The 12,944-nt window shown below is 40.1% G+C and overlaps 1 protein-coding gene across 2 annotated transcripts in view; it reads left to right on the forward strand.

The window, feature by feature from the left end:
* Positions 1-12,944, forward strand: part of LOC311227658 (zinc finger MYM-type protein 4-like) — a 114,806-nt gene that overhangs the window by 23,579 nt on the left and 78,283 nt on the right. For both annotated transcript variants that reach the window (XM_084313381.1, XM_084313382.1), the window contains exon 2: positions 11,701-12,556. In XM_084313381.1, the coding sequence (XP_084169507.1) occupies positions 11,701-12,556 (856 nt within the window). The remainder of the gene's footprint in view (positions 1-11,700; positions 12,557-12,944) is intronic.

Below are 12,944 nucleotides of genomic sequence, written 5' to 3' on the forward strand. Positions count from 1 at the left end.
TTAGACAAACAAAACACCTTGCTTTCATGAAATATTGTAAGCCGTCATTTGAGGCTTTATAAAAGCAGCACAATGAACACAAATCTGTCAGTGCCGAGTCCGACCTCATCTTAAATAACAAACAGCATTGCTTGTTGTAGTTAAGAAAGAGAGGCAGAGTTGATTTTGCAAAAATATATATAATTATTATTATTTATTTTTTTTATAATCGAATTTTATTTTCATATTCGAATCCCATGCCCATCGAACGAAGCTTCGAAGTATTTAAGACAGCCCTATTAAATGGACTGTTATATCTTATTAAATTGTGGACATTTATTCATTCCCACTTATTAGACACTATTTCTGATGGTAAAATTAGCGTACAAAGCAAAATACAGAATTCTGAAATATTAAAACGGAAAAAACGGAATTTGGAAACAAATAAAATGGAATTTGGAAAAAAATAAAACGGATTTCATATGGCTCTACACATGTACTGGGACTGCCCACCAGGGCCTAACAAAATTAATAGTTGGTTTCAGGTTGGTTGTCAGTTTGGCCATGGGTAGGTAGGGAATTTATTTAATTTTTTTATTTTATTCTTTCTCACGGCGACTATGGATAGGGAATTTCTTTATTTAATTAAAATGTTCACAACAACATGGATGCATGTACTCTGCCAGCATGTTTAATATCCATAATACTAAATGTTTGACTAAGATTTCTATGAAACTTTATTTTTTATTATTTTTTTTATATAATTTTTTTTTTTAAACTCATAAAATATATTGGGTCGCACCTAAATCAGCAGGGTCTGTCGGCAACCTGAAACCAACTATTAATTTTGTTAGGCCCAGTTAAGATATTCTGGAAAGAAGTGACCCAGCCATTATAAAATCTCTTAACTCTGAATATACCTGTACACCCCTCTGTATTACTGTTTGAGATGTTTTTGAGTGTGCAGTACCTATACAGCTAAAGAGATTGGTTTTATCTGGTATCACAGCGGCTAAAAAGCTGATAGCATCACGATGGTTTCAACCGGAAAAAATTCGCCGGAAGGTCTGGATTCTTACATATCTCCAGGGAGCGAAATTAACTTTTTGACTCACCGGCCAGTGGCGGGTAGATGGGAAGAATCTACCCGCCAAGCAGATTTCTTACCTGCCAACTTTTTTTTGATAAAAAAAAAAATTATTATTTTATATACATTTTTTTTTAATAAAATATATATATTATATAATCATACTTGTAGTTGTATTATCTGCGAGACATCGCCACCTTGCTGTCTGCAAATAGCTCCACTGTCTGTGTGTATACTCGAGTGGCCTCCAGCTCCAGCAAGGATTCTCCGGCGCTACAGCTGGACCCTAAACTCTTACATTCAGCATGAAAGGATTCTCCTGCGCTGCACCTGGACCCTAGTCAGCAGTCCGCATGCTGATGCGATGTAACTGGACACTTGCTGCAGCAGTTGTTGATGTCGGGAGCTATCAGTAGCTAGCCAGCTGGATAACGTTACACAATGCCTCATGTATTAAACTAAAAGTGAATAGTTGACTGGGTCATTTTGTAACAGTAGCTAACATCAGCTCACGGAGGTCTCTCTGACTAGACTAACGTCAGTCACGGTGACTGTGTTTTTACATGCAGCATACAGAAACAGGTAGGGGAGGTTTAGGAGCAGCAATGTGCTCAAGACAGCGAGTGAGAACTCCGCTCAGAATTGGATCATTATTTTCGTTTTTCACATGACCATTTGATTGGCCGCCACACGGCGGGCAGACCTCATAGTGGGAGGCGCCAAACGTATAAACTGAGCGCAAATGGCGGGTGGTGCTCTCTAGATTCGCCCCCTGCGGATATCTCGATGTGATTTATCTAGAAATATCTACAGCAAGAATTTTGGGTCTCAGTGAATCCAAAATTACAATGTGGTTAGAAGTGGTGGAGAGAATAAAAGCTAGCATATAATTGTAGTGCCTGGTTAGGAGCGAATGATAATGGTTGGATTATCCAAGGGGGGGCCCGGGGGGGGGGCGAGCGAGAGCATATGTGTGTAGGGTATTAGATAGCAGGTATTGGGTGTATATCTTGTATAAGACATTTATTTAAATGGTGATTTCATTGGATGTGCACTAAGGCTGAGCCCGAACGTTCGTTCGCTAAGCTGACATTCGGACTTTAATTAATGGGTTCGAACGTTCGGTGAAAAAAAATAAAGCAGGCGCAACGACGGTGAGGCGATGTGAAGCGGCGCGTCCCCCGAGTCGCTCGGCTCAACCAGTATGGTCTCTGCCGGGCTGTTGCTGGATACTCAACCAGAGCTCTAGTCTCAACCAATGCAATAGAACAATTTTGATTGAATGACAGGCGATTCTGCCAATTACGTCACACCGCTTGCACCCGCCTCTGCTGTTACCACCAATCGGCAAGCGTTTATTATTTTTTTTACTTCCGGCAATGCCGCCATTGATCTGCTTGAGAGAAGCATTAACGTAGCGTTAGCTCCCCGCCGAGGAAGTAAAAGTCGTAACAACTTTCCATAGGTTAACCTGCGGAAGGATCATTAATGAATACCAGCCTTTTTCGGCCACGGAGCGCGAGCTTCATGGCGGGAGGTGGTTGCGTTGGAAACAACTCTGGCCGAGGCGGCAGGCGTGTTGGGAGCCCGGTGGGACCCCCGCGCCGGTGTCTCTGTCTCTCTGTTGTCCCCCGTTCAGAGGTAGACGGTGGAAGGAGCCGAGGCGCGCGCCTCTCTCCTTCCCGTCGACCAAGAGTGAATACCTGTTATTGAACGTGTAACACTAACTATATAACGTGAATGCCACAAAACGAATGTATTTGTTTATCTAGCCCCTTACGTGACTGCGGTGTGCAAGGGCTATTGTTTATCATAAGTAGGAACTTTATGCAGTACTCGGTAGCTTGTTCTTCTGAGTGCTTTGTTTAATTACATGTTTACATGAACAGCCACCACTGTAAACATGTTTTTTCACCAATAGATTATGCAATGCCGCCCTCCGTAGGATCTATAATAATAATAAAAAAAAAATTTATATATAAAAAAAGAAAAAAAAGTAATAAAACATTTCTTATTAAAAAATTTACAAAAAACGAACGTTCGTTCGATAAACCCTGGCGAACGTTCGAACCCTAAAAACAGGGTTCGGGCTCAGCCTTAATGTGCACTGTTAATTAATGTTGTATATCTAATTTTATGTTGTCATGTTTGTTTATGTGTTTGTTTATAAAAAATAAAAAATACATACCTGCTGGGAGGTGCACCAGTGCGACAAGGGAAAACATCCAGTCGCACTGCACTGATATTTGTTAGCAAAATTCGACAAACAGTCGCACTCTGGAGTAGGCTTGTCGCGATAAGCAATAAATCAATTTATCGCGTGAGAATGAAAATGAATGCGATGATTTTGACGGGCGCAATTAATTGCTATTTGCGTGTTTGTTTTAATGAGGCGGGAACCAGAACCTTGTGTCAGTCATTCTAGTCTCCGTGGGGGGAGGCGGGCCCTTTGGCGTTACTACAGAGTAGGGGTGGACGGTATGGTCTAAAATGTATATCACGGTATAATTTGAAGCATAGGCGGTAACGGTATATATCACGGTATCAGTGTTTCGTTAGAATAATTTGTTTTGCCTGATAGGCAGGCTATATAAATAATGACATCCTCAAGGCATGTAGATTTATAATATTTTAACTTAAAACTAGGCTACTTTTGCGTATAGTCATAATATTCCAAATAAAATAAGTCCTGAGACTCCGTGCTGCTGCCGACTTTAAATCAAATGGGTGTCTGTGGGCAGTCGCCCGACATTAATAAACAGCAGTCTGTTATAATCAAATTTTTATGAGCTAACGAATTCCGTTATATTGGACATTTGTATTAATTATATCAAGCGAAGAACTGAGAAATTTGGCAGAGAGAGACGGCAACATTATCGTGGGTTTGCGTGATGACTCTCCACCTCGCAACGACTTATTTGCAAAGAGTATGTCGCAGCAGATTCAGCTGTTTTAAGGCTCTATCTGGGGACCGCTCAACAGCGCCCCCCACCCAACAGCTGAATTGCCAATGGCTGAATTGGAGTACTGCACGGTGCCGGTACAGATGGGTGGGTTATGGTGGATTCTGCGGCTCTGCAGCTGCATATGCTTCTCGCAAAATCCAACATCCAGCTCGCGCTGCCCAGCCGTCGGAACACTACACATCATAATGTTCACAGCAAACTGTAGTTGATCACCAGGTATGTTTTATTAACGTAGAATAATTCATATAAGAAAAACGATAGGGAATTATCTTACCTTCGACCACTGGTTAGAAATGCCAGGAACTGAAATTGAAACTTGCTGTGCGCCGCGGTGATATGTGTTTATTATGAAATGACAATTGCGTGTTGACACGCCCACTGCGCGAAGCCTCCTAAATAACTTTTTCCAGTTTGCACATATCTATTATCTATGACTAATTCTATCTATTTTTAGGGGCAAATGCGAGTGAAATAGTCGCGCTGTGGTTACATGACGTCATTGCTATTTTAGAGCTGCTCTACCGGTTACAAGGTATAGTCAAAATCCATACCGTAGAGCAAATTCATACCGTTTATACCGTATACAGTTTATACCGTCCACCCCTACTACAGAGGTTGGCTGTGATGTGCCCGCATGCAGGCACGAGAGCAAAGCTCGCGTCACATCACAGCATGGCAATATTCACGACATCCCTCGTGTATTATTGCTTTCATACAGCAGGTTGTGTGATGTATTAGGTTCGAGTTTGAACCTATTTGATTGTCATAGTTATTGTGATGTTGCACCAGGAAGGTGACACACGAGTTGTAACGGGACAGATACGTATATATCTGCATCCATGCATGGCGCTTACGTATCCCACAACTCGTGTGTCGCCTTCCTGGTGCAACATCACAATAACTACGACAATCAAATAGGTTCAAACTAGGGCTGGGCGATATGGACTAAAAATTAAATCTCAGATTCTTTTTTTTTAAATCCGATTTAAGATTTTAATCGATTTTCTTCTCTTGAAAACTAGAAACGCCAAGGAAAATGATCAAACCAAGATGAATTTCCCTATTGGGATTGAAGTGCAAACCTAACTTTCACCAATCTTCACATAAAAAATATTATACCGGTATATAGGTTACCCTTGATCAAACAAAGATTAATGTCCCTATTGGGATTAATAGTGCAATAACTTGCTTTTTCACCAAACTTCACTTAACCTCTTGATGATCAAACAAGAATGAATTTCCCTATTGGGATTAATAAAGTGCAAATCTAACTTTCACCAAACATAACTTTTTGTAAAATAAAAGGTGACCATTAAAAAATAAATAAAAAAAAAATCTTTTTTGAAAATGGGTTTAAATTTGTCAAAATCGTCCTAAATCATTCATTCGAATTAATGGATAAAATCGATTAATCGCCCAGCCCTAGTTCAAACTCGAACCTAATACATCACAGGTTGTACAGTCAGGAAAAATATAGGATGAATACAGACAATTCTAGGGTATTTTATATCAATTTCAGTGAACTTGGCCCTACCTACCCCATGCGAAATGCGTTCCGTGGCCCATGCTACAGAGTACAGCACGAGAGCTTCTGTCTGTGAGCATCATGCGTATCCGCGAGCCACACTAAACAAATGCGAGCCACAGTCAGGGTGACCGGTGTCCCGCGGTAACCGGGAAAAAAAATTCGAATGCATTTATTTCTGTAGTAGTCTATTCTGTATAGCCTATAGCATCTACCATCTAGTCTAAATGTCTATCTTTAGAGGACGACTTTGCAGCAGCGGAATATTGTTTGGGATTCGGCAAGCACGCATTCGTTATTGAAAGTGAAACACAGACAAATAGGCTATACTGAACACTCTTTATTGACACTTGCAAGAACACAGAACAAATGTGAAACTTGAAACTAAATGTGCATATAACAGAAACAGAGGCCATTACATATTTAAAAAGGCTTTGCACGGCAAAGTTAGTAAATACAAATAAATCCTAAAGTGCACATTCGTTGCAGCAATTTATTGAATAAAGGCCACTCGTTTAAAAAAACAAAACAATAATGAAATAATACAAGGTCGAAATATTCCCTACCATAAGCCAAACGGTGAAGCACTATTACATAAAAATCCAAAACAAAATCAAATACGACCTTGACAGGTGGTCAAAAACTCGGTACAGGCACGGGTATCAATAGTTAAGATGGACGTCCTACCTAGAATCAACTTCTTCAGCTCAATGCTACCGTTACCCCCTCCAGAGGGTTACTGGAAAGAATTACACTCCTCCACATACAAATTTATTTGGAATAACAAACCACCACGTATAAAAAGATCCACCGCACAGAGAAACAGAGCAGACGGTGGTATGGCATTTCCAGATTTCTACCACTATTTTAAGGCGTACACTTTAAGACCACTGACAACATGGTTTGATCCCCAAGCATCAGTATCCTGGAGAAATTTAGAAGAAAATATAGTAGCTCCACATAGGCTGAAGGACATAGTATACACCAAATTATCAATTAAGCAATGCGAACGGAAATTTGGCCCCATAATTACTCATGCGATCCGGATATCGCGTGAAACACAAAAAAAATATCTATCCCACAGAAATGGCATAATCATACTCCCTTATTCAATAACAATGCACTCTTGATTGGAAAACAACCTATAAGATTCCCTAGATGGGAAAAGCAAGGCATACACTCATTAGGAGATGTTTTCAACAAACAGGGTTTTTGTAGTTATGATGAAATACGCAAAAAGATTTATCTCACCAAGTCCACATAATATTTTTACGCACAGTTATTGGCATGTTTGAAGGCTCACAGTGTTCCATTAAGGATACCAATTGTACACCACAGATACCACAAATACTTCTATGAAAGAGAGACATCGAGAGGTTTTGTTTCAGATTTTTATCATCAATTACTAACATCCTCATATGAAACCCTCCATCTAGACTCAGTCTGGAGGAGGGATATACCAGACCTGGAGATAGATTTTGACTGGCAAGAAGCCTGGGCAAATGTTCGACTTGCATCAAGGAACCCGGACCATCAACAAATCAATCTTAACTATATTCACAGGACATACTTAACTCCTATAAGACTGAACAAAATGGGCCTTAAACAAGACCCCAAATGCTCCTTATGTACAAATGGGGACGAGGGGACATTTATGCACATGTACTGGGACTGCCCACCAGTTAAGATATTCTGGAAAGAAGTGACCCAACAATTATCAAATCTCTTAACTCTGAATATACCTGTACACCCCTCTGTATTACTGCTGAATGATGTCTTTCAGTGTGCAGTACATCCACAGCTAAAGAGATTGGTTTTATCTGGTATCACAGTGGCTAAAAAGCTGATAGCATCACGATGGTTTTAACCGGAAAAAATTTGCCAGAAGGTCTCGATTCTTACATATCTCGATGTGATTTATCAAGAATATCTCACTTGATATCTACAGCAAGAATTTTGGGTCTCAATGAATCCAAAATGACAATGTGGTTAGAAGTGGTGGAGAGAATAAAAGCTAGCATATAAAGGTAGTGTCTGGTAGGAACAAGTTATAATGGATGGATTATCCAATGAGGGGTCCGGGAGGGGGGGGTACGAGCTAGAGCATAATGTGTGTAGGGTACTAGATAACAGGTATTAGGGGTATATCCTGTATAAGACATTTAACTAAATGGTGATTTCATTGGATATGCACTGTTAATTAATGCTTGTATATCTTATCGTGTGTTGTCATGTTTGTTTATGTTTGTTTAAAAAATAATAATACAAAAAAAAGAAAAAAAAATAATACACAAGGTCTAACAAATTAAATGAAAAGCCATTTTCGAATTTATTCTCAATTTTAGCCCATTCTCAAAGTCAACTTCCTGTCTTTTTAACTTTCTGTCTAAGTGCATGTCTATGGCTTGGGGGAAACATGCACTGTTATTAGTGAAATATAAGATTATAGAAATCTCAGGGCATTGAGTCGGAAACCGGCGCATATTGACAGGAGGAAGTGGAGCAGCCAAAAGTAAGTGTAGTCTTTTGAAGGAAGAGACTCAGGGCTTTCGAATTTTGAAAAACTACCCTACCCAGCTCACGCCAGCCCCTGTTAACCATCTGACTTCTGGATTTACTTTTTTATTTCTCTTATTCTTTGGGATTATCTCCCACAAACCTGAACGTTATTGCCATAAAACAGAACGCAGTTAGTTTCTCTACCGTTCTGTGAACGTCTAGCAAAAAACGGTGTTGCAATATGATGAAAAATGGTGGAGAAATTTACATTATAAAAAAGATGGCAGAATTCAGTACTGTATCTACAAAACCTTCTGTTTAATCATCTTCCCTTTATTCATTTGCTTAGATTTTTCAGGTCTGGTCAATTTTAGCATGGTGTTATTCACAGTCAAAGATAATTTCTTTTTAAATGGAATTGATATTCTCCTTTGGTTCATTACAATTTACTCAAGCCTAGTAACAGACACTATTTCTGACACTGGGAATACATTCCCTGAGATCCTTGGTTGTCCCTAGATTCAGATACCAAGAACATGCAAATGGACAATTTAAAAAAGAAAAGAAAAATCTGTAAATGTTTATTCTACGTCCTTATGTAATGACTGACATAAAAAAGTATTTTTTTATGGATGGAAGAGCCACACATTGACGGGCAAAGAGCCATTGGCCACCCCTGCTATAGGCTATTTAACTCACCAGAACTAATCCGTGGAACGGTTTCCTTGCATTATTATGCTATTATAATTATATTAGTGAAAATCTATATTTTTTTTACGTTTGGGGGGAAAAAACCTATCCAAAAAAAAAAATCTCTCAAAACCGCACTTAATTCTGGGACAATTAATTGCCAAGCAAAATTTGTTATTGTGACAGGCCTAATCACCATATCATTAACACTTTCCGTGCCGGCCGTGTTTTTCTTTTTACCCCCTTGAATGCCGCCACCCACTTCAATGATATAGCACTCTCATTTGTGAACGCATAATCTATGTCTTAAATTATGGCTATGTGTCTAATCTGGCCGTCGCTTATCAATGACTTGTTTGCAGTCAACATTGTTGAAACGGGTTGTTTTTTAATCTGTTCATTTCCATTTATACTATTTTGAAAATCGCTCGTTTTTTTAAAGTTTCAGGAAAATATTAAGATTCAGTGATAATCGCCCTTTACTGGAATATTCTGGAATACACAAAAAACTAACAACTAAACTAACTAAACAAAACCTATTTATGAATCGTTTTCAAACAAACGCTAGATTATCGATAGTATACGTGTACTTATGCACGCTAGAGAAGCGAGCTGAAAAATCGAATCTCATTTCCTGATCAGCACACACACACACACACCCATACATAGGGCAAACGCTGATATCTCTGTGAAAATAGCTCTGATTATCCTAAGACTGGTCAAATAGATTCCTTACCTCAGATCAGATGTTCTCCAAAAAGATTATTCCAATTCCTGATCGCCATTCCAAATATCGATCGCGTTTATTGATCCAACGCTGCATACTGGAAATATGTATTCCACGCTGTTCTGATGGTCCACAATGAGTCCGATTACTTGCCTGAGAAGTAAAATGTGGATTCCGGATTTTTCTTTTCTCATCCATTTTCATTGAGTCCATTCCAATGCGTGCATTACCATCCGGGAGACGATAGGGGGCGGTATTTTCCCAATGGAGCTCAGAGAGAGTTTGCAGCACTAACGTGATACTAGATTGATGAAATATGAATTCAAATCGCTAATAAAAAAACAAACGACATATCGCGTCGTTGGCAATGAACGGTCGGCATGAACAAACGACATATCGCGTCGTTGGCATTGAAAGTGTTGAGGGCTTTGTCGGCAAGGGAGTCTTCCGTCAGCCATTTATTTTTCCTTTGGTCGACCACTGACGGCTCTCTATGGTAGCATTGGTGTTCCACAGCCGTTTTCTTCGCAGCGTTTCAGGTTAAACAGCTTTTCGGGTGATGCATGAAATCACTGCATCCAGGCAGCAGTGGTTCGGCAAAACATTTTTCAGAGTATATCTGCTTAGAAAAGGAAAATGTCTAATTTAACATTTTTATTTTTCCACGTGATAAATACACAAGTCACAACATGTTTACAGGAAAGTTTGAGTGTATTTTGTAGGGCTGTATATGTGTTAGGGATGGGTACCTTTCACATTTGAACCGGTACCTGTGAATCGATACCGGTACCCAACGGTACCTTTTTTCTGTACTTTAGTCTCAAGAAATTTTATTTACCTACCTCAGTCGTGAAAAAAATATATCCAAACTTCAAATAACTACAATTTCGACAGTTTTCGGCTTGCCATTGCTCCGACTGCTTTGTTGTTGAATCAAGTCAAATCCTAGGTAAGCATATATTGTGCGTGTGAACGTTGACATGAAAAGAAAAAAGTAATTTTTTCTTTTTTTGGTATCTCACTTGATTCGATACTCAGTAGTACCGACGTGTTTCGTTTCGGTACCTCAAAAGTACCGAATTCGGTACCCATCCCTAATATGTGTATTCATTGTTTAACTTAAAACCAATGGGGTTTTTCTTCACAGTTGCAGATAAATATTAGGCTACACTCATATTATAGTATATGACTCATCATAAACATTTAAATAAAACATTTATCATAAATTATGTAGCCAGTCTGCATCCATTTCTAGTGGAATGGAAGGGGAATCTCCTGATCAGTAAAACTACTACCCCGAATGACATCCTCTGCAGCTTTGAATAATGGAATTGGGAAGCAAGTGAGCAACTCTGAGTCTCTGACTGACTGGGTTGAGAAGTTTGAGTGGGAGAAGTGCATATCTTGTAAGATATATCTTTTGAGTCACTTTGTCTGATTGTTGCCAGTCTGTTGCCGTGGCTGTGTCTACAAGTCACCCTCTACCTAAGGTAGAAGGAGTGATACTTCAGTTTACCTAGCAAAAATCCAGATCCAGCAAAGCAATCATTGGCGGCAACAAAGAGCTTTGTAGATGTTGGATTCAGTAGTGTTCTACACTCTGCAGCTACACTGTAGACACACCGCAGGCAGGACCCAACACCGGCATGTTTGAGTGTGCAGAGAGAGAATTCCATAAAGAAGATTATAAGAAAAGTTGCTGTCATGCTATCGTTTTCCACATTGTTAGCCTTGCCTAGTTATCTTCACACTGGGTTTAAAAGATACGGGCAGCTCCAGCTATCATCATACTTTAACACCCCTACCCATACAGATTTCTAAGCTATTTCAGGAAATAATCAGCCTCGTCAAAGAAGTCTCATACAACCACATTATTTTGCCAATGTCAGCAGATTGAGCTTATGCTTGAACAAAGGTGGATGGTTCCTTAAAGGTGTGTTAAATACTTCACCTAACGCAAATTCCCGTTTTTCTAATTGGTACATCACTGCGTGATAAGCACAACATTAAAATGGTAAACTGGAAAGCAAATTGCTGAATGGTTCCTACATCTAATTTCACTCCAATGCAAACTTATCACAGTTCTAATTACAAGCGGGTTCGGTGAAAGTTCGAATTGCAAAAATAAAATTGCAATGTATCGCAGCAATGGCTATATATATGTTAGCAGTGTGCCATGGTGTTCAGAAACGCATGTGTCACGAGCATGCTTTTTGTTTCTCTGCAGATGAAAGAACTGGCGGCTCGTGAGACGGAGGGAGAAGAGGCAGGTGTGTTTCTGGCATCTACCAAAGATCCCTCTGTCGTCAAGGGCAGGCTGGACTGTGATGGTGATGATGACGCCATTTCAAGCGTTGAACCTCAAACTGTGAAAGAAACCAGAGAGGAAGCGGTCAGGACGGGTGCTACTTGGACTCTGCCAGGTATGGTCAGTTCTGATACCTCTGGATCTCCTGCGGATCCAACCACCTTTGAAGGCTCTTCGTCCCCTAGTGGAGGGGAGCCAGCCAGCACGGCTGAGTGTAAGACGGAGAATGAGGAGGAGGAAGGCGTCGACTTAAATGAGATGCCTGTGATAAGCGCCGTTGGGGAGGACATCAAAATGGAATCGCCAAGTGCTAACGTGAGGTCGACGAATGCCTGTGATACAGATGAACAGGTGGATACAGGCACGGAACAGGACATTGAGACAAAGGAAGGGAAAGAGGGAGACGGTGACTCAAAGAAGGATCTGAGGAAGGCTCCTGTAACGGCGACTGAATCAAAAGACGAGGACCAAAGTGATGTCAGCAAAGACGCTACAACTGACAATGTGGAGTCTATAAGCTGCAAATTGATGGATATTACTACCAGTGACTTGGACAAAAATGGGGACAGAATAGCTGTCACAGGGGACGTTGCCACTATGGTGGGGCCTTCTAGCAGGATTTCGGGCAATACCTGTGCCAATGATCTGGATGAGATGATGGACATGGGGACAGTGGACCAGGTGGAACAAGAGGCTCAAATGGAAGACGAGGAAGAGAGGAGCCTAGAGGAAATTGACACTAGTAATTCACCCATGCTCTCCATCGTCAACACAGGTAAACATCTAATTAGTATTAGTTATATTCTCATCAATAAGGCCTGGTTATAACTATCCTACCCGAAGAAGATGTGAAGGAGTCGGACTCTGTCTGGTGAGATTGAGTGTAGAAAAGAGGATGTGGTGTGTTTTTGTTGAAGGCAAATGTATTCATTTGTGTTTTTTAAAAGATGCGTTTATAGTTTTTCAAGAAGTAACTCGATCAGAATGGAAGGGAAAAAACTTAACATTTGACTCATTTACTAACACGATTAATCGGCTACTTGAAACAATGTGTTTTCCTAGCATGCAAACGCATTAATGCCAGTCTCAAAGTCAAGTACTTTATAGCTGCAATAACTATTTTATGACTACTAGAGGGCCGCAAGTTGCCCTTATAAATGAAC

Source organism: Notolepis coatsorum, assembly GCF_963971535.1.
Source record: "Notolepis coatsorum genome assembly, chromosome: 4".
Lineage (NCBI taxonomy): Eukaryota > Metazoa > Chordata > Actinopteri > Aulopiformes > Paralepididae > Notolepis > Notolepis coatsorum.